General features: G+C 38.7%; 2 protein-coding genes across 5 annotated transcripts in view; one reads left to right on the forward strand and one right to left on the reverse strand.

Moving 5' to 3' along the window:
* Positions 1–20,801, forward strand: part of LOC139762382 (uncharacterized) — a 125,315-nt gene that overhangs the window by 30,449 nt on the left and 74,065 nt on the right. The window lies entirely within an intron of this gene.
* Positions 1–20,801, reverse strand: part of LOC139762384 (zinc finger TRAF-type-containing protein 1 homolog) — a 73,347-nt gene that overhangs the window by 18,358 nt on the left and 34,188 nt on the right. For 2 of the 3 annotated variants that reach the window (XM_071687210.1, XM_071687208.1), the window contains exons 5-7: positions 5,581–5,689; positions 5,094–5,196; positions 740–900 (exon numbers count right to left, since the gene is read on the reverse strand). In XM_071687210.1, coding sequence (XP_071543311.1) covers positions 740–900; positions 5,094–5,196; positions 5,581–5,689 — 373 coding nt within the window. The remainder of the gene's footprint in view (positions 1–739; positions 901–5,093; positions 5,197–5,580; positions 5,690–20,801) is intronic. The other variant, XM_071687209.1, reaches the window with a different exon arrangement.

The raw sequence follows: 20,801 nt of genomic DNA on the forward strand, positions 1-20,801 counted from the left end.
CCATTTGCTTTCTAATAATCATTTCCAGATCCTTGTAAGGCCATGCTCATGAATGAGAGTGGTCTAAAGTTATATGTGTGTTCTCTGGTAGCAGTGGAGCAGTAGCCCTTTAAGTGGGTATTACAAAGCTGAATTTAATCTTATGCTGTTTAACTCTTACTCTGCAGGATAAAAACAAAATCTGTAAAGGTACAAAAACCTCAAATAAGGAAAAAACAATGAGTGGATGTTGGAAGGTTAAGGGTCAAAGTCCAGAGATAGGGGAGAAATTCTTACCATTGGTATTAAATATTCTGAGCATTATTAGTCAACATGACTTTGGAATATCTAAAAGAGAGGATAAAATCAATATTTGGGAGGAATATCAAATTTTCTTAATGCCGTCAAAGTTTTTGCCACCTGAGGTGCTGCAGGTAAACTATATGTGATAGGAAAACAAAACCATAATACATAAGCTCTTATAATAAAAATTTGTAGTATAGCTATTCAGACTTTGAGACTGAAACTGCTGTAACAGTTAAAGAGAAGAAATTCAGGGAGCAGAGAAAAAAATACATATGAAGTGTTTAGGCATAAGTGTGTATAACCATAGAAAAATGAAGAACAGAGTATACTGATAAATGGTATGACTGGCTGAATGCCAAGTTTATGTTTAGATAAAAAAATAATTAAAAAAAGTTTATCCTATATGAATCTTTGATGGTTAACCGAATTAAATAACAAGATGCAATGTACTTACCTGGTACGTGATGTATCTGTTGCATGTGAGGTGAGGGTCCTTTTGGTTGTCATTGAGCCGAGCCTTAATAACCCACTGGTAACCAAGTGCAGAGAACCGGCTTGTTTCATAGAAAAGCTTGTGGATAAATTCATCCGTACGGTAAGGTTTTAGCTGCAAATCTTTTGAGATAAAGCATATGATGAGTTAAGAAATTTCCTATGTAAGAACCACAAATCTATAAATCATGAAGTCAGTCTTTAAAACTACATACAAAATAAACTAATCCTTTATACATAACTTCAAAGCAAAACTTCTTTAGTTGACATCATAAAATCATTGAAAAATGGACATACAATCACCATATGCTGGTAAATGATACACGACAGCCAATACTATGGTTTAAGGTTTAAGATAGTGGTGTTTGAACAGACATTTTCCTTTATAGGTGCTATCAGATTCCACCTACTTAAGGTTATGCCATAAGCAAAGTCACCATTGTAGTTCATAAGCTCAAGTCAACTTATAAAATTTTTTAAATTGACTTTAATTTGTTTTATTTCACTTGCTTAACTAGCAACCATACGACACATATATAATTAATTTTACTTCTCATAAACACATCAAACATTTTCATCATTAATTTTCTTTCTTTATCCCTGGGGATAGAGGAGAAAAAATACTTCCCATGTATCCCCTGCGTGTCGTAGAAGGCTGACTAAAATGGGAAGGAGCGGGTGGCTGGAAATCCTCCCCTCTCATTTTTTTTAATTTTCCAAAAGAAGGAACAGAGAAGGGGGCCAGGTGAGGATATTCCCTCAAAGGCCCAGTCCTCTGTTCCTAACGCTACCTTGCAATGCGGGAAATGGCGAATAGCATGAAAGAAAAAAAAAAAAAATATATATATATATATATATATATATATATATATATATATATATATACCATGCAATGATAAGGAATGGGAGGTTAAGTTATCTCTCTAATGAGAACCTGAAAGAACATCTGAGGAAGCAGCCATGGCTGATATGAATAAGTGAGATATAGAGCAAATATGCAAAATGGTACCTTTCATGAAAATAACAGATAAAAGGATACAGACAAAAAATATGTGCAACAACCAGAATGATTGTTCCAAGCACATGTTTTCAAAATAAAGTGTAGGCAAAGAAGAAAGGTGGACAGGAATGAACATAGTAAGTGGTGAACATGCTGAAGAGTGGGAGGCATTCAAGGGATAGAGTGAATTTGAATGATATAGTATACAGAGGGCAACATGCTTTCAGTGGGCCCAGCCAGGGTACATGAAATGGTCAAGGAAAACCAAAGAAAAGCTAAGGGACTTGACTGTGGATAAGGAAATCGTTTTGGTAAATCAAATTTGACAACTACAAAGTGAATGTAAGCACATGAGGCCATTCTTGTCAGTTCTTGATGTCACCACACTACTCTAAACAGGAAATAGTGAATTAGTATGAAAAAAAGGTAATTCATAAAGTGAAATGGGAGGGGTTCATCAGTTCAAATGACAGCAGTTAGCACTTTTATTTCAGATGGCTAATGACTGACTAAATTTGTGAATGAATGGGCAAGGAGGATGCTGTGCAGAGGTAAATGGAGTAAAAATGACAAAAAAATCTTGGGAGTAAGTCTTTAGTTTGCACAACATATGGTAAGACTGAGGAAGAGCATGATGAAAGGATCAATAAGCCCTTTGTGGGTGAAGAGCATGGAGAATTTCAGGAGGTATGAGGCAAACTTACCAGATTTTTGCAATTAGGCAGGGAGTGGAGATAGTTCTAGAAACTGGTGGAAATATAAGCAGCATTTATAGATGTGGAAAAGGTATATCATCAAATCAAAAGGAAAATCATGGGGAAGGTTAAATAAAGAAGACATTGGCAGTATCTATGAAATGTGGAAAAAGTACATGAAAAAAATCAATATAAAAGAATGCAGAGAGCTTTTGTCAATTTATGGTATATGTGAAAAACTTTTAAATGCTGTCAGTGTCTCATCATGGAAATAGTATCTTGACTGAGAGTAAATGGTGGTATGATGGAGAGGCCTGAAATAAATGTAGGAGTGCATCAAGGCTCTTTATTGTAACCATGGTTGGTTAAAGTTTTTCTGAAAGGAAAATATGTGATATGAGTGAGATAGGGTGATTGTGGTGTATTGCAGAACCACATGGCAAAACAATAAAAGCCTTCACAGTCATCACTTACAAATACTGCTGCTTATTCACACTTTAAGAAAGCAATAACAAATGTCCAAAATAGTTGTGTAAACAAACCAATGACAAAATAGTGTCATTACCTTCAAAAATTAATAAAAATTCCGTTTTCACAAAAACTGTTTTTTGTGATGGCTCAATTGGCAGGCAAGATGTTTCCCACACTCAATGTAAATAGTGTGTGCATGTGTGTGTTGTGGCTCAGAGGTTGGCTAAGGCTCAATAAGCAGCATTCATCATCCTCCACCAAGCTAAATATGGGCCAATCAAATTGTTGACTAGGAAGTGTCCTTATAATGCTTATTTGTATTTTCTTATACTTTTTTGTTTTTCTACAGAATTATTATTCTTAGAATTTACAAGATGGAGCCAGTTTTTCTCCAATCAAACTTACCTCCCAACTAAACTGTCTGTCAAACCTGCTAAACATAATGACCTTGCTTTTATTTACATTTACTCTCAACTTCCACCAACTTCTGCAGTTTCTTTCTCAAATCTACAACAAGTGCTGTATCATCAGCAAACAACATCCGACTCACTTCCAAGGTCCTCTCCTCAACTAAGGACTAATTACTCACCCCTTTCTACAAGACTCACATATTCCTCCTTATCACCCCATCCATAACAAATTAAACAACTAAAATAACTAAAGTTATTATTCTCAATAATCATAAGATGGAGAAGAATAAAGGGAAGGCAAATATATTAGGAAAATAGTGAAAGAAACATCAATAATGGTGAAGTTGGTGCTTTTCTTCAATTTCAAATTCAGAGTTTAATGTGAACATAGCAGAACAGTCATTTATGAAGACACACATCTTATAAAACATGATATACGAATATAACTAGCATTACAAATTACAAAAGGTTGTAAACACTGACATGTGATTCAGAAACTGTGATGGCCACCAGGTTCACCTTGGGTGTGCCCCTTACCCCTCCCAGTTCATTAAAGCATTAACTGAATCAGAGGAGGAAATGAAAAGAATGGTAGCTGGCTTTGATATGTGTAGAAGGAATATGTTGAAAGTGCATGAAAAGATTACTGATTTTCATGGAGATGAGCCCTTAAAATATCAATCTGATGAGAGACAAGGAATTTGTTAACAAGTATTTAGGAATGATGATTAATAAAGATGGTAAAGGGAAAGATGAAACTGAATGAGAAAAATTGACATGTTGTATGTTAAAAGAAAGGATGTAGAGGGTAAAGATGAAAAGAGAGAAAAAATTATGAGAGCTAACATTACATGTGAAGTTGATGTCCGAGAAATTATTTAAGATTGGACGCAATGGAATCACTCTGTGTGTGATGTTGTGATGGAGATTTTAGTCATACATGTCAAATCACCTTAATGTGCAAAGTGAGGGTAAAAATTGCTTAAATTCTTAATCTACCCAAAATAATTGGGAATGCAGTTAAAAATACTATATACATGTACTAATAGATATGCTGATACATGCCAAGCTAAGCAACAGGAATAGGATAAATATCATAGATCTGCTCATGTTAAAAGAAGAAAATACAAGGGCAGACTTGATAATAACTTTCATGTATCTCAACCGCTTTGAGAACGTTGATGAATTCACCAGTTACTGAGACTTTTATCATTCCCATCCTTTTAAGAAAGTTCCCAGAGGTAACAGAACATCAGAAAAGATTAAAAGAAAAACTTCTATATTGATAAAAGTAGTACAAAAGTGAAGAAAAAGTAGAGGTGAAATAAGATAATTATAAAAGAAATATTTATTCTTTTTTCATACTTATTCAGTGTTTCCTGCATTAGCAAGGTAGTGACAAGAACATATGATGAAAAGGCCTCATTTGCTCGTATCCACTCTCTATCTGTCATGGGTAAATGCACTGAAAATACAGCTAACCACAAACAGATACTTAAAAATAGGTACTCATACACACATATTTCCTTTACCAAAATTTTCTAGTATGAAACTACACAATGTAAACAACCATCTGAGCAATTATATTCAAACCCTCAAGAAGGAAATTCCATATACACCTCCTGTGTTATGTTAGATATAATCAATATTCTATACGCCTTGCATACTTACACATAATGACAATATATAAGCAAGTACATTTGACAAGCTTGGCAGCTGTTCTTAAGATTTGACCCTCACCATTAAAAGTGATCTTTTCAAATGAAAGGACAGACATAATTTGATTGAAGGTCTTGGAGGACTCCTCTGCCGTTTCAGCCTGTTTTTGCAGATGTGAAAATACCTGCATGATATAAAGCGTTACTGAACCTTGCATATCAAAATGAACATGTTGACTGGAAACTGGCATATGTATCAATGTAAAGTACTTGTATATCAAGTTGAGAGTTATCATATGCCCTTGTAATTATAAGAGAAATCAAGCATGAAAATGAGTTCTCATCATGACAGACATCTGCATATCTAAACCCTTTTAAGAAATTATGCCCTTGTAAAAAAGTCTTATCTATACAACAATGATATTACCACAAGATATTTGTAAAAATAGAATTTTTTTACAAGAAGGTATCCATTTTTTTAACATCTTGCACAATATCTAATTTAGAGGAGCTGCAGCTTGAGAACAAAAAACAATTTTTTTTTACCAAGAGTTATTTGAATTGCTAACCTGTGCACCAGTATGAGTGGGGTGTTGACACTGTTGCTCATGACTGCTAACATCATGATGAGGACCACGCCATCCACAGCCCAGTATATTATACTGGCAACGCACTGGCCTACAACACACATATGACAAGTATTTGTTATTAGTATGTTAACCGTAATGGAAAGGCATGAATATGCATCAATATTCTGAAAATACTTTGTTTTAGTATGCAAAGAATTTCTAACATCAATTTCCATTAACTTGGGCTAGCAGAACTCCAAATCTCTAAACTCCTGTGACCACTGTATCAATCAGAATCAAATGACTCTTAGAAAATGTAAACATTGAAAAAATATTTCTAAAAACCAGTTATATAATAGTTGCATCCATAAACCTTTGTGATCAATTATATACTGCAAATGTCATGTATTTGAAATTTAGATTCTAAGTGAATTGATTCTTTCTGAATTCATATGTACACTGATGTATAATATGTATTATATGTAAAATATTAGAAATTTGTGATCCTTTAGACCAAGCAATGTGTGATTTAGGATTTTTACATATTTGGAAGTGCAGATTGTGTACTCTATCAGCCACAGGTTGTCATCTGAATATATTGCAACCTTAAAAGAATAGTGTGTAATCAATGGAACTTCTAAGTGTTGTTCTTTAGTATTTTATACAAATGTACACTGCCCAAAACTTTGCACACACATTTCAGAAATTATTTACTGAAAACTCATGCAATAAGTTGGCAGTAATCTTGAATGCAACGAACAAAGATTTGGGGAGTGTAACATTTTTAGTAACAGAGATTTCGATATTCTATCTATGCTGACATGAGTACAGTAGTTACATAAATACCTATACTTGGTTGCAGACTGTTTACTATACCAGGTTGCCCCTGACTGAGCTAAAGATGGTAAGAAAAAAAAACTAGTGTTCTATAGTTAAACGTCAGTGTGACTAAGCAGCATTTGGTACACAATGAACACAAACAGTTTTCTATGTTGCTTTTCTACAACATATCTTTCTGTAACCTTTGCCTGTGGAATGTATGTGCAATGCACACAAACACTTCAGGTTGTTTTATGTTTGAAGAGAATAGAATGGTAAGAAAACAAGAAAAACAAACCCAGATCGCATTTTTTGTTCTTTTTACCTCAATTACATTTGAGCTGCTGACACCTAATCCACAAACTCAAATCCTCTTCATCTCTATGCAAACACTTGACAACATGTTGCAGACACAATCTTTCAATATCCTCTTCAATAAAGATAAAAAAAAAAATCTAGTGCCTTATTGTTACGACACCTTCGACCATGGAAGGTTAGGTGGTTTTCCAAGCTTTCTTCACCAGCATGAAATAAGTGGGACCTACTCGACTCTCTCAGATAACGCACCCCAACATGGCTCTTTCTCTATTAATTTCTACAACATTTGTGGTCTCATATCTAACCTTCCCTCAGTAGAACAATATCTGTGTACTTCTTCCCATGATCATCATCCCTATCAAACCCGACTGTCCTAAGTTACCTCACTTCTACATTATCACATATTACATCTCTAAATTTAATATCTACCAACTTTTTCACTGTAAGGGTGGCATTTGTGCTTACCCTAATACAAAAACTCCAAAGCTCACTCTGTGGATTTTGATTTTCCTAACTTTGGTGACAACTGGCTCAAAATTTCTCTACTATTTATGACTATGCTGTTCTATGTTTTGTATATATCCCCCTAATCCCTCTACATATGAACATATGACGTCAGATGCATCAGGGAAAGAATGTAATGGGCCATCAATCTATCATAGCTCTCAAACTGAAAGAGCCATTCTCTTTGGAACCTCATTTTCCTGAAATTCAACTTTAGATGATTCTGCCCCTAATCCTCTGTCCCTATCTCCTCACATTGAACATACACCATTTCATATATTCTTCTCACTCAGGGCCTTCCAAGTGCTCCCACAGCTCCAGGTGGGTGAGGCATGTGGTCCAGATGGCATACCTCCTCAAGTCCTAGAAGAGTTTGTCTCTCAGCTTCCTCTAATCCTAGATCACCTATTCATGTTTTGTCGAAAAAACCCATAACTTTCCTTCCTCTTGGAAGCATGCCTTAGTGCAGCCCAGCAATAAGAAAGGAGACCATTCTAATCCCTTCAACTATCTAGCTATTGCTCTCACTTCTGTTATCTCTGAAGGTCTAGAAACTTTCCTTAACTCTAATTTTCCAAAACAATTACAATTCTATTCCCTTCTCTTTGACTACCAGTACAAATTTTGCAGTGTTATGTCTACTGGTGATCTTTCCTCCTGTATGTCTCACTTCTGGTCCTCCTTTAAATGGTATCATGGTGAAACTTTGGTTGTTGCCCTTAACATCTCCAAAGTATTTGACAGGATGTAGCATAAATCTTTTCTTTTCTAAACTCCTTTTCATTGTTTTTTCTGCTTCTCTCTGTTTCCTTCGACATACTTTCCTCTATGGCCATTCCAATGTGGTAATTGCTGATGCAGCTCATCAAAGTTTTATACTAGTACCTACTCTCTGAACAATTGCACAGAACAAATAAAAGAAAAAACAGTGCAAGACCAAAGACAGCATCACAAATCTATAAATAATGTCAACATCTTCAGTCTGGCGGTAATATCTAACCTCAACACAATCACTTCATATTAATAAATTGTTAAAACAGGAAACAGAAATCTTTTTCACTCCATCTTTCCACCCCCAGTTTGGTCTCCCACTTCTCCTTGTTCCCTTCACATCGACACATATATCCTCTTTGTCAATCATTTCTCACTCATTCTCTCCATATGTCTAAACCATTTCAACACACTGTCTTCTGCTCTCTCAACCATACTCTTTTTGTTTCCACACATCTATGTGAATAAGAGCAAGGTTATCAGGTACAGTAGGGTTGAGGGTCAAGTCAATTGGGAGGTAAGTTTGAATGGAGAAAAACTGGAGGAAGTAAAGTGTTTTAGATATCTGGGAGTGGATCTGGCAGCGGATGGAACCATGGAAGCGGAAGTGAATCATAGGGTGGGGGAGGGGGCGAAAATCCTGGGAGCCTTGAAGAATGTGTGGAAGTCGAGAACATGATCTCGGAAAGCAAAAATGGGTATGTTTGAAGGAATAGTGGTTCCAACAATGTTGTATGGTTGCGAGGCGTGGGCTATGGATAGAGTTGTGCGCAGGAGGGTGGATGTGCTGGAAATGAGATGTTTGAGGACAATGTGTGGTGTGAGGTGGTTTGATCGAGTAAGTAATGTAAGGGTAAGAGAGATGTGTGGAAATAAAAAGAGCGTGGTTGAGAGAGCAGAAGAGGGTGTTTTGAAATGGTTTGGGCACATGGAGAGATTGAGTGAGGAAAGATTGACCAAGAGGATATATGTGTCGGAGGTGGAGGGAACGAGGAGAAGTGGGAGACCAAATTGAAGGTGGAAAGATGGAGTGAAAAAGATTTTGCGTGATCGGGGCCTGAACATGCAGGAGGGTGAAAGGCGGGCAAGGAACAGAGTGAATTGGATCGATGTGGTATACCGGGGTTGAAGTGCTGTCAGCGGATTGAATCAGGGCATGTGAAGCATCTGGGGTAAACCATGGAAAGTTGGGTGGGGCCTGGATGTGGAAAGGGAGCTGTGGTTTCGGGCATTATTGTATGACAGCTAGAGACTGAGTGTGAACGAATGGGGCCTTTGTTGTCTTTTCCTAGCGCTACCTCGCACACATGAGGGGGGAGGGGGATGGTATTCCATGTGTGGCAAGGTGGCGATGGGAATGAATAAAGGCAGACAGTGTGAATTGTGTGCATGGGTATATATGTATGTGTCTGTGTGTGTATATATATGTGTACATTGAGATGTATAGGTATGTATATTTGCGTATGTGGACGTGTATGTATATACATGTGTATGGGGGTGGGTTGGGCCATTTCTTTTGTCTGTTTCCTTGCGCTACCTCGCAAATGCAGGAGACAGCGACAAAGCAAAATAAATAAATAAATAAATATATATATATATATATATATCTTTCTTTTTTCTTTCATACTATTCGCCATTTCCCGCATTAGCGAGGTAGCGTTAAGAACAGAGGACTGGGCCTTAGAGGGAATATCCTCACCTGGCCCCCTTCTCTGTTCCTTCTTTTGGAAAATTAAAAAAAAAAAACGAGTGGGGAGGATTTCCAGCCACCCGCTCCCTCCCCTTTTAGTCGCCTTCTACGACATGCAGGGAATACGTGGGAAGTATTCTTTCTCCCCTATCCCCAGGGATATATATATATGTGTATATATATATATATATATATATATATATATATATATATATATATATATATATATATATATCATATTTATTTTTATTTATTATACTTTGTCGCTGTCTCCCTGGGGATAGGGGATTAAGAATACTTCCCACGTATTCCCTGCGTGTCGTAGAAGGCGATTAAAAGGGGAGGGAGCGGGGGGCTGGAAATCCTCCCCTCTCGGGTTTTTTTTTTTTTCAATTTTCCAAAAGAAGGAACAGAGAATTGGGCCAGGTGAGGGTATTCCCTCAAAGGCCCAGTCCTCTGTTCTTAACGCTACCTTGCTAATGCGGGAAATGGCAAATAGTTTTTGAAAGATATATATATATATATATATATATATATATATATATATATATATATATATATATATATATATATATATATGTGTGTGTGTGTGTGTGTATATGGGTGGATGGACTATTCTTTGTCTGTTTCCCAGTGCTACCTTGCTGACACAGGAAACAGCACTATGTATAATAGAATAATACAAATAATATAAATAACATATATATATATATATATATATATATATATATATTTTTTTTTTTTGCTTTGTCGCTGTCTCCCGCATTTGCGAGGTAGCGCAAGGAAACAGACGAAAGAAATGGCTCAACCCACCCCCATACACATGTATATACATACGTCCACACACGCAAATATACATATCTACACAGCTTTCCATGGTTTACCCCAGACACTTCACATGCCCTGATTCAATCCACTGACAGCACGTCAACCCCGGTATACCACATCGATCCAATTCACTCTATTCCTTGCCCTCCTTTCACTCTCCTGTATGTTCAGGCCCCGATCACACAAAATCTTTTTCACTCCATCTTTCCACCTCCAATTTGGTCTCCCACTTCTCCTCGTTCCCTCCACCTCCAACACATATATCCTCTTGGTCAATCTTTCCTCACTCATTCTCTCCATGTGCCCAAACCATTTCAAAACACCCTCTTCTGCTCTCTCAACCACGCTCTTTTTATTTCCACACATCTCTCTTACCCTTGCGTTACTTACTCGATCAAACCACCTCACACCAAACATTGTCCTCAAACATCTCCTTTCCAGCACATCCATCCTCCTGCGCACAACTTTATCCATAGCCCACGCCTCGCAACCATACAACATTGTTGGAACCACTATTCCTTCAAACATACCCATTTTTGCTTTCTGAGATAATGTTCTCGACTTCCACACATTCTTCAAGGCTCCCAGGATTTTTGCCCCCTCCCCCACCCTATGATCCACTTCCGCTTCCATGGTTCCATCCACTGCCAGATCCACTCCCAGATATCTAAAACACTTTACTTCCTCTAGTTTTTCTCCATTCAAACTTATATATATATATATATATATATATATATATATATATATATATATATATATATATATATATATGTGCTGAGAGGTGCAACTGGAGGGATGTCTGATCATTATCTTGTGGAGGCTAAGGTGAAGATTTGTATGGGTTTTCAGAAAAGAAGAGTGAATGTTGGGGTGAAGAGGGTGGTGAGAGTAAGTGAGCTTGAGAAGGAGACCTGTGTGAGGAAGTACCAGGAGAGACTGAGTACAGAATGGAAAAAGGTGAGAACAATGGAAGTAAGGGGAGTGGGGGAGGAATGGGATGTATTTAGGGAATCAGTGATGGATTGCGCAAAAGATGCTTGTGGCATGAGAAGAGTGGGAGGTGGGTTGATTAGAAAGGGTAGTGAGTGGTGGGATGAAGAAGTAAGAGTATTAGTGAAAGAGAAGAGAGAGGCATTTGGACGATTTTTGCAGGGAAAAAATGCAATTGAGTGGGAGATGTATAAAAGAAAGAGACAGGAGGTCAAGAGAAAGGTGCAAGAGGTGAAAAAAAGGGCAAATGAGAGTTGGGGTGAGAGAGTATCATTAAATTTTAGGGAGAATAAAAAGATGTTCTGGAAGGAGGTAAATAAAGTGCGTAAGACAAGGGAGCAAATGGGAACTTCAGTGAAGGGCGCAAATGGGGAGGTGATAACAAGTAGTGGTGATGTGAGAAGGAGATGGAGTGAGTATTTTGAAGGTTTGTTGAATGTGTTTGATGATAGAGTGGCAGATATAGGGTGTTTTGGTCGAGGTGGTGTGCAAAGTGAGAGGGTTAGGGAAAATGATTTGGTAAACAGAGAAGAGGTAGTGAAAGCTTTGTGGAAGATGAAAGCCGGCAAGGCAGCAGGTTTGGATGGTATTGCAGTGGAATTTATTAAAAAAGGGGGTGACTGTATTGTTGACTGGTTGGTAAGGTTATTCAATGTATGTATGACTCATGGTGAGGTGCCTGAGGATTGGCGGAATGCGTGCATAGTGCCATTGTACAAAGGCAAAGGGGATAAGCTGGTGGCTGATTCATGTGAGAAACTGCAGAAGCTGGTGACTGAGTGTGGAAAAGTGTGTGGAAGAAGAAAGTTAAGAGTGAATGTGAATAAGAGCAAGGTTATGAGGTACAGTAGGGTTGAGGGTCAAGTCAATTGGGAGGTGAGTTTGAATGGAGAAAAACTGGAGGAAGTGAAGTGTTTTAGATATCTGGGAGTGGATCTGGCAGCGGATGGAACAATGGAAGCGGAAGTGGATCATAGGGTGGGGGAGGGGGCGAAAATCCTGGGGGCCTTGAAGAATGTGTGGAAGTCAAGAACATTATCTCGGAAAGCAAAAATGGGTATGTTTGAAGGAATAGTGGTTCCAACAATGTTGTATGGTTGCGAGGCGTGGGCTATGGATAGAGTTGTGCGCAGGAGGATGGATGTGCTGGAAATGAGATGTTTGAGGACAATGTGTGGTGTGAGGTGGTTTGATCGAGTGAGTAACGTAAGGGTAAGAGAGATGTGTGGAAATAAAAAGAGCGTGGTTGAGAGGGCAGAGGAGGGTGTTTTGAAGTGGTTTGGGCACATGGAGAGGATGAGTGAGGAAAGATTGACCAAGAGGATATATGTGTCGGAGGTGGAGGGAACAAGGAGAAGAGGGAGACCAAATTGGAGGTGGAAAGATGGAGTGAAAAAGATTTTGCGTGATCGGGGCCTGAGCATGCAGGAGGGTGAAAGGAGGGCAAGGAATAGAGTGAATTGGAGCGATGTGGTATACCGAGGTTGACGTGCTGTCAGTGGATTGAAGCAGGGCATATGAAGCATCTGGGGTAAACCATGGAAAGCTGTGTAGGTATGCATATTTGCGTGTGTGGACGTATGTATATACATGTGTATTGGGGGGGGGTTGGGCCATTTCTTTTGTCTGTTTCCTTGCGCTACCTCGCAAACGCGGGAGACAGTGACAAAGTATAATAAAAAAAAAAAAAAAAAAAAAATATATATATATATATATATATATATATATATATATATTATATATATATATATATATATATATATATATATATATATTTATCTATATATATTTTATTTATCTATTTTGCTTTGTCGCTGTCTCCCGCGTTAGCGAGGTAAAGCAAGGAAACAGACGAAAGAATGGCCCAACACAAACACATACACATGTATATACATACACATCCACACACACAAATATACATACCTATACATCTCAATGTACACATATATATACAACATATATATACACACACAGACATATACATATATACACATATACATAATTCATACTGTCTGCCTTTATTTATTCCCATCGCCACCCTGCCACACATGGAATAACAACCCCCTCCCCCCTCATGTGTGCAAGGTAGCGCTAGGAAAAGACAACAAAGGCCCCATTCGTTCACACTCAGTCTCTAGCTGTCATGTAATAATGCACCAAAACCACAGCATATATATATATCTATATATATATTTAGCGACAGATGTACTGGCCTTCCACACATTCTTCAACACTCCCTGATTAAAACTGAAGGAAGTGAAGTGTTTTAGATATCTGGGAGTGGATTTAACATCGAATGGAACCATGGAAGCGGAAGTAAGTCAAAGGGTGGGGGAGGGGGCGAAGGCTCTGGGAGTGTTGAAGAATGTGTGGAAGGCAAGAACATTATCTCGGAAAGCAAAAATGGGTATGTTTGAAGGAATAGTGGTTCCAATAATGTTATATGGTTGCCAGCAATGGGCTATAGATAGAGTTGTGCGGAGGAGGGTGGATGTGATGGAAATGAGATGTTTGAGGACAATATGTGGTGTGAGGTGGTTTGATCAAGTAAGTAATGAAAGGGTAAGAGAGATGTGAGGTCATAAAAAAAAGTGTGGTTGAGAGAGCAGAAGAGGGTGTATTGAAATGGTTTGGTCACATAGAGAGAATGAATGAGGAAAGATTGACCAAGAGGATATATGTGTCAGAGATGGAGGGAACATGGAGAAGTGGGAGAACAAATTGGAGGTGGAAGAATGGAGTGAAAAAGAATTTGAGCGATTGGGGCCTGAACATGCAGGAGGGTAAAAGGCGTGCAAGGAATAGAGTGAACTGGAAAGATGTGGTATACCGGGGTCAACGTGCTGTCAATGGACTGAACCAGGGCATGTGAAGCATCTGGGGTAAACCAAGGAAAGTTTTGTGGGGCCTAGATTTGGAAAGGGTGCTGTGGCGTTGGTGCATTACACATAACAGCTAGAGACTGAGTGTGAACGAATGTGGCCTTTGTTGTCGTTTCCTAGCGCTTCCTCGTGCGTGCGCGGGGGGAAGGGGGTACCATTTCATGTGTGGCGGGGTGGCGACAGGAATGGATGAAGGCAGCAAGTATGAATATGTACATGTGTATATATGTATTTGTCTGTGTATGTATATGTATGTATAAATTGAAATAATATATAAATATATATATATATATATATATATATATATATATATATATATATATATATATATATATATATATATATATATATATATATTTTTTTTTGCTTTGTCGCTGTCTCCCGCGTTTGCGAGGTATATATATATATATATATATATATATATATATATATATATATATATATATATATATATATATATATACCTCGCAAACGCGGGAGACAGCGACAAAGCAAAAAAAAAAATATATATATATATATATATATATATATATATATATATAACATATATATATATATATATATATATATATATATATTTTTTTTTTTTGCTTTGTCGCTGTCTCCCGCATTTGCGAGGTAGCGCAAGGAAACAGACGAAAGAAATGGCTCAACCCACCCCCATACACATGTATATACATACGTCCACACACGCAAATATACATATCTACACAGCTTTCCATGGTTTACCCCAGACACTTCACATGCCCTGATTCAATCCACTGACAGCACGTCAACCCCGGTATACCACATCGATCCAATTCACTCTATTCCTTGCCCTCCTTTCACTCTCCTGTATGTTCAGGCCCCGATCACACAAAATCTTTTTCACTCCATCTTTCCACCTCCAATTTGGTCTCCCACTTCTCCTCGTTCCCTCCACCTCCAACACATATATCCTCTTGGTCAATCTTTCCTCACTCATTCTCTCCATGTGCCCAAACCATTTCAAAACACCCTCTTCTGCTCTCTCAACCACGCTCTTTTTATTTCCACACATCTCTCTTACCCTTGCGTTACTTACTCGATCAAACCACCTCACACCAAACATTGTCCTCAAACATCTCCTTTCCAGCACATCCATCCTCCTGCGCACAACTTTATCCATAGCCCACGCCTCGCAACCATACAACATTGTTGGAACCACTATTCCTTCAAACATACCCATTTTTGCTTTCCGAGATAATGTTCTCGACTTCCACACATTCTTCAAGGCTCCCAGGATTTTTGCCCCCTCCCCCACCCTATGATCCACTTCCGCTTCCATGGTTCCATCCACTGCCAGATCCACTCCCAGATATCTAAAACACTTTACTTCCTCTAGTTTTTCTCCATTCAAACTTATATATATATATATATATATATATATATATATATATATATATATATATATATATATATATATATATGTGCTGAGAGGTGCAACTGGAGGGATGTCTGATCATTATCTTGTGGAGGCTAAGGTGAAGATTTGTATGGGTTTTCAGAAAAGAAGAGTGAATGTTGGGGTGAAGAGGGTGGTGAGAGTAAGTGAGCTTGAGAAGGAGACCTGTGTGAGGAAGTACCAGGAGAGACTGAGTACAGAATGGAAAAAGGTGAGAACAATGGAAGTAAGGGGAGTGGGGGAGGAATGGGATGTATTTAGGGAATCAGTGATGGATTGCGCAAAAGATGCTTGTGGCATGAGAAGAGTGGGAGGTGGGTTGATTAGAAAGGGTAGTGAGTGGTGGGATGAAGAAGTAAGAGTATTAGTGAAAGAGAAGAGAGAGGCATTTGGACGATTTTTGCAGGGAAAAAATGCAATTGAGTGGGAGATGTATAAAAGAAAGAGACAGGAGGTCAAGAGAAAGGTGCAAGAGGTGAAAAAAAGGGCAAATGAGAGTTGGGGTGAGAGAGTATCATTAAATTTTAGGGAGAATAAAAAGATGTTCTGGAAGGAGGTAAATAAAGTGCGTAAGACAAGGGAGCAAATGGGAACTTCAGTGAAGGGCGCAAATGGGGAGGTGATAACAAGTAGTGGTGATGTGAGAAGGAGATGGAGTGAGTATTTTGAAGGTTTGTTGAATGTGTTTGATGATAGAGTGGCAGATATAGGGTGTTTTGGTCGAGGTGGTGTGCAAAGTGAGAGGGTTAGGGAAAATGATTTGGTAAACAGAGAAGAGGTAGTGAAAGCTTTGTGGAAGATGAAAGCCGGCAAGGCAGCAGGTTTGGATGGTATTGCAGTGGAATTTATTAAAAAAGGGGGTGACTGTATTGTTGACTGGTTGGTAAGGTTATTCAATGTATGTATGACTCATGGTGAGGTGCCTGAGGATTGGCGGAATGCGTGCATAGTGCCATTGTACAAAGGCAAAGGGGATAAGAGTGAGCGCTGGTGGCTGATTCATGTGAGAAACTGCAGAAGCTGGTGACTGAGTGTGGAAAAGTGTGTGGAAGAAGAAAGTTAAGAGTGAATGTGAATAAGAGCAAGGTTATGAGGTACAGTAGGGTTGAGGGTCAAGTCAATTGGGAGGTGAGTTTGAATGGAGAAAAACTGGAGGAAGTGAAGTGTTTTAGATATCTGGGAGTGGATCTGGCAGCGGATGGAACAATGGAAGCGGAAGTGGATCATAGGGTGGGGGAGGGGGCGAAAATCCTGGGGGCCTTGAAGAATGTGTGGAAGTCAAGAACATTATCTCGGAAAGCAAAAATGGGTATGTTTGAAGGAATAGTGGTTCCAACAATGTTGTATGGTTGCGAGGCGTGGGCTATGGATAGAGTTGTGCGCAGGAGGATGGATGTGCTGGAAATGAGATGTTTGAGGACAATGTGTGGTGTGAGGTGGTTTGATCGAGTGAGTAACGTAAGGGTAAGAGAGATGTGTGGAAATAAAAAGAGCGTGGTTGAGAGGGCAGAGGAGGGTGTTTTGAAGTGGTTTGGGCACATGGAGAGGATGAGTGAGGAAAGATTGACCAAGAGGATATATGTGTCGGAGGTGGAGGGAACAAGGAGAAGAGGGAGACCAAATTGGAGGTGGAAAGATGGAGTGAAAAAGATTTTGCGTGATCGGGGCCTGAGCATGCAGGAGGGTGAAAGGAGGGCAAGGAATAGAGTGAATTGGAGCGATGTGGTATACCGAGGTTGACGTGCTGTCAGTGGATTGAAGCAGGGCATATGAAGCATCTGGGGTAAACCATGGAAAGCTGTGTAGGTATGCATATTTGCGTGTGTGGACGTATGTATATACATGTGTATTGGGGGGGGTTGGGCCATTTCTTTTGTCTGTTTCCTTGCGCTACCTCGCAAACGCGGGAGACAGTGACAAAGTATAATAAAAAAAAAAAAAAAAAAAAATATATATATATATATATATATATATATATATATATATATATATATATATATATATATATATATATATATATATATATATTTATCTATATATATTTTATTTATCTATTTTGCTTTGTCGCTGTCTCCCGCGTTAGCGAGGTAAAGCAAGGAAACAGACGAAAGAATGGCCCAACACAAACACATACACATGTATATACATACACATCCACACACACAAATATACATACCTATACATCTCAATGTACACATATATATACAACATATATATACACACACAGACATATACATATATACACATATACATAATTCATACTGTCTGCCTTTATTTATTCCCATCGCCACCCTGCCACACATGGAATAACAACCCCCTCCCCCCTCATGTGTGCAAGGTAGCGCTAGGAAAAGACAACAAAGGCCCCATTCGTTCACACTCAGTCTCTAGCTGTCATGTAATAATGCACCAAAACCACAGCATATATATATATCTATATATATATTTAGCGACAGATGTACTGGCCTTCCACACATTCTTCAACACTCCCTGATTAAAACTGAAGGAAGTGAAGTGTTTTAGATATCTGGGAGTGGATTTAACATCGAATGGAACCATGGAAGCGGAAGTAAGTCAAAGGGTGGGGGAGGGGGCGAAGGCTCTGGGAGTGTTGAAGAATGTGTGGAAGGCAAGAACATTATCTCGGAAAGCAAAAATGGGTATGTTTGAAGGAATAGTGGTTCCAATAATGTTATATGGTTGCCAGCAATGGGCTATAGATAGAGTTGTGCGGAGGAGGGTGGATGTGATGGAAATGAGATGTTTGAGGACAATATGTGGTGTGAGGTGGTTTGATCAAGTAAGTAATGAAAGGGTAAGAGAGATGTGAGGTCATAAAAAAAAGTGTGGTTGAGAGAGCAGAAGAGGGTGTATTGAAATGGTTTGGTCACATAGAGAGAATGAATGAGGAAAGATTGACCAAGAGGATATATGTGTCAGAGATGGAGGGAACATGGAGAAGTGGGAGAACAAATTGGAGGTGGAAGAATGGAGTGAAAAAGAATTTGAGCGATTGGGGCCTGAACATGCAGGAGGGTAAAAGGCGTGCAAGGAATAGAGTGAACTGGAAAGATGTGGTATACCGGGGTCAACGTGCTGTCAATGGACTGAACCAGGGCATGTGAAGCATCTGGGGTAAACCAAGGAAAGTTTTGTGGGGCCTAGATTTGGAAAGGGTGCTGTGGCGTTGGTGCATTACACATAACAGCTAGAGACTGAGTGTGAACGAATGTGGCCTTTGTTGTCGTTTCCTAGCGCTTCCTCGTGCGTGCGCGGGGGGAAGGGGGTACCATTTCATGTGTGGCGGGGTGGCGACAGGAATGGATGAAGGCAGCAAGTATGAATATGTACATGTGTATATATGTATTTGTCTGTGTATGTATATGTATGTATAAATTGAAATAATATATAAATATATATATATATATATATATATATATATATATATATATATATATATATATATATATATATATATATATATATATATATATTTTTTTTTGCTTTGTCGCTGTCTCCCGCGTTTGCGAGGTATATATATATATATATATATATATATATATATATATATATATATATATATATATATATATATATATATACCTCGCAAACGCGGGAGACAGCGACAAAGCAAAAAAAAAAAAATATATATATATATATATATATATATATATATATATATATATATATATATATATATATATATATATATATATATATATTTTTTTTTTTTTTTTTTTGCTGTCTCCCGCATTTGCGAGGTAGCGCAAGGAAACAGACGAAAGAAATGGCCCAACCCACCCCCATACACATGTATATACATACGTCCACACACGCAAATATACATACCTACACAGCTTTCCATGGTTTACCCCAGACGCTTCACATGCCCTGATTCAATCCACTGACAGCACGTCAACCCCGGTATACCACATCGATCCAATTCACTCTATTCCTTGCCCTCCTTTCACCCTCCTGCATGTTCAGGCACCGATCACACAAAATCTTTTTCACTCCATCTTTCCACCTCCAATTTGGTCTCCCACTTCTCCTCGTTCCCTCCACCTCCGACACATATATCCTCTTGGTCAATCTTTCCTCACTCATTCTCTCCATGTGCCCAAACCATTTCAAAACACCCTCTTCTGCTCTCTCAACCACGCTCTTTTTATTTCCACACATCTCTCTTACCCATACGTTACTTACTCGATCAAACCACCTCACACCACACATTGTCCTCAAACATCTCATTTCCAGCACATCCATCCTCCTGCGCACAACTCTATCCATAGCCCACGCCTCGCAACCATACAACATTGTTGGAACCACTATTCCTTCAAACATACCCATTTTTGCTTTCCGAGATAATGTTCTCGACTTAATACATTCTTCAAGGCTCCCAGGATTTTCGCCCCCTCCCCCACCCTATGATCCACCTCCGCTTCCATGGTTCCATCCGCTGCCAGATCCACTCCCAGATATCTAAAACACTTTATTTCCTCCAGTTTTTCTAAATTCAAACTTACCTCCCAATTGACTTGACCCTCAACCCTACTGTACCTAATAACCTTGCTCTTATTCACATTTACTCTTAACTTTCTTCTTTCACACACTTTACCAAACTCAGTCACCAGCTTCTGCAGTTTCTCACATGAATCAGCCACCAGCGCTGTATCATCAGCGAACAACAACTGACTCACTTCCCAAGCGCTCTCATCCCCAACAGACTTCATACTTGCCCCTCTTTCCAAAACTCTTGCATTCACCTCCCTAACAACCCAATCCATAAACAAATTAAACAACCATGGAAACATCACACACCCCTGCCGCAAACCTACATTCACTGAGAACCAATCACTTTCCTCTCTTCTTACACGTACACATGCCTTACATCCTCGATAAAAACTTTTCACTGCTTCTAACAACTTGCCTCCCACACCATATATTCTTAATACCTTCCACAGAGCATCTCTATCAACTCTATCATATGCCTTCT

The sequence above is a fragment of the Panulirus ornatus genome, chromosome 43 (assembly GCF_036320965.1).
Source record: "Panulirus ornatus isolate Po-2019 chromosome 43, ASM3632096v1, whole genome shotgun sequence".
NCBI lineage: Eukaryota > Metazoa > Arthropoda > Malacostraca > Decapoda > Palinuridae > Panulirus > Panulirus ornatus.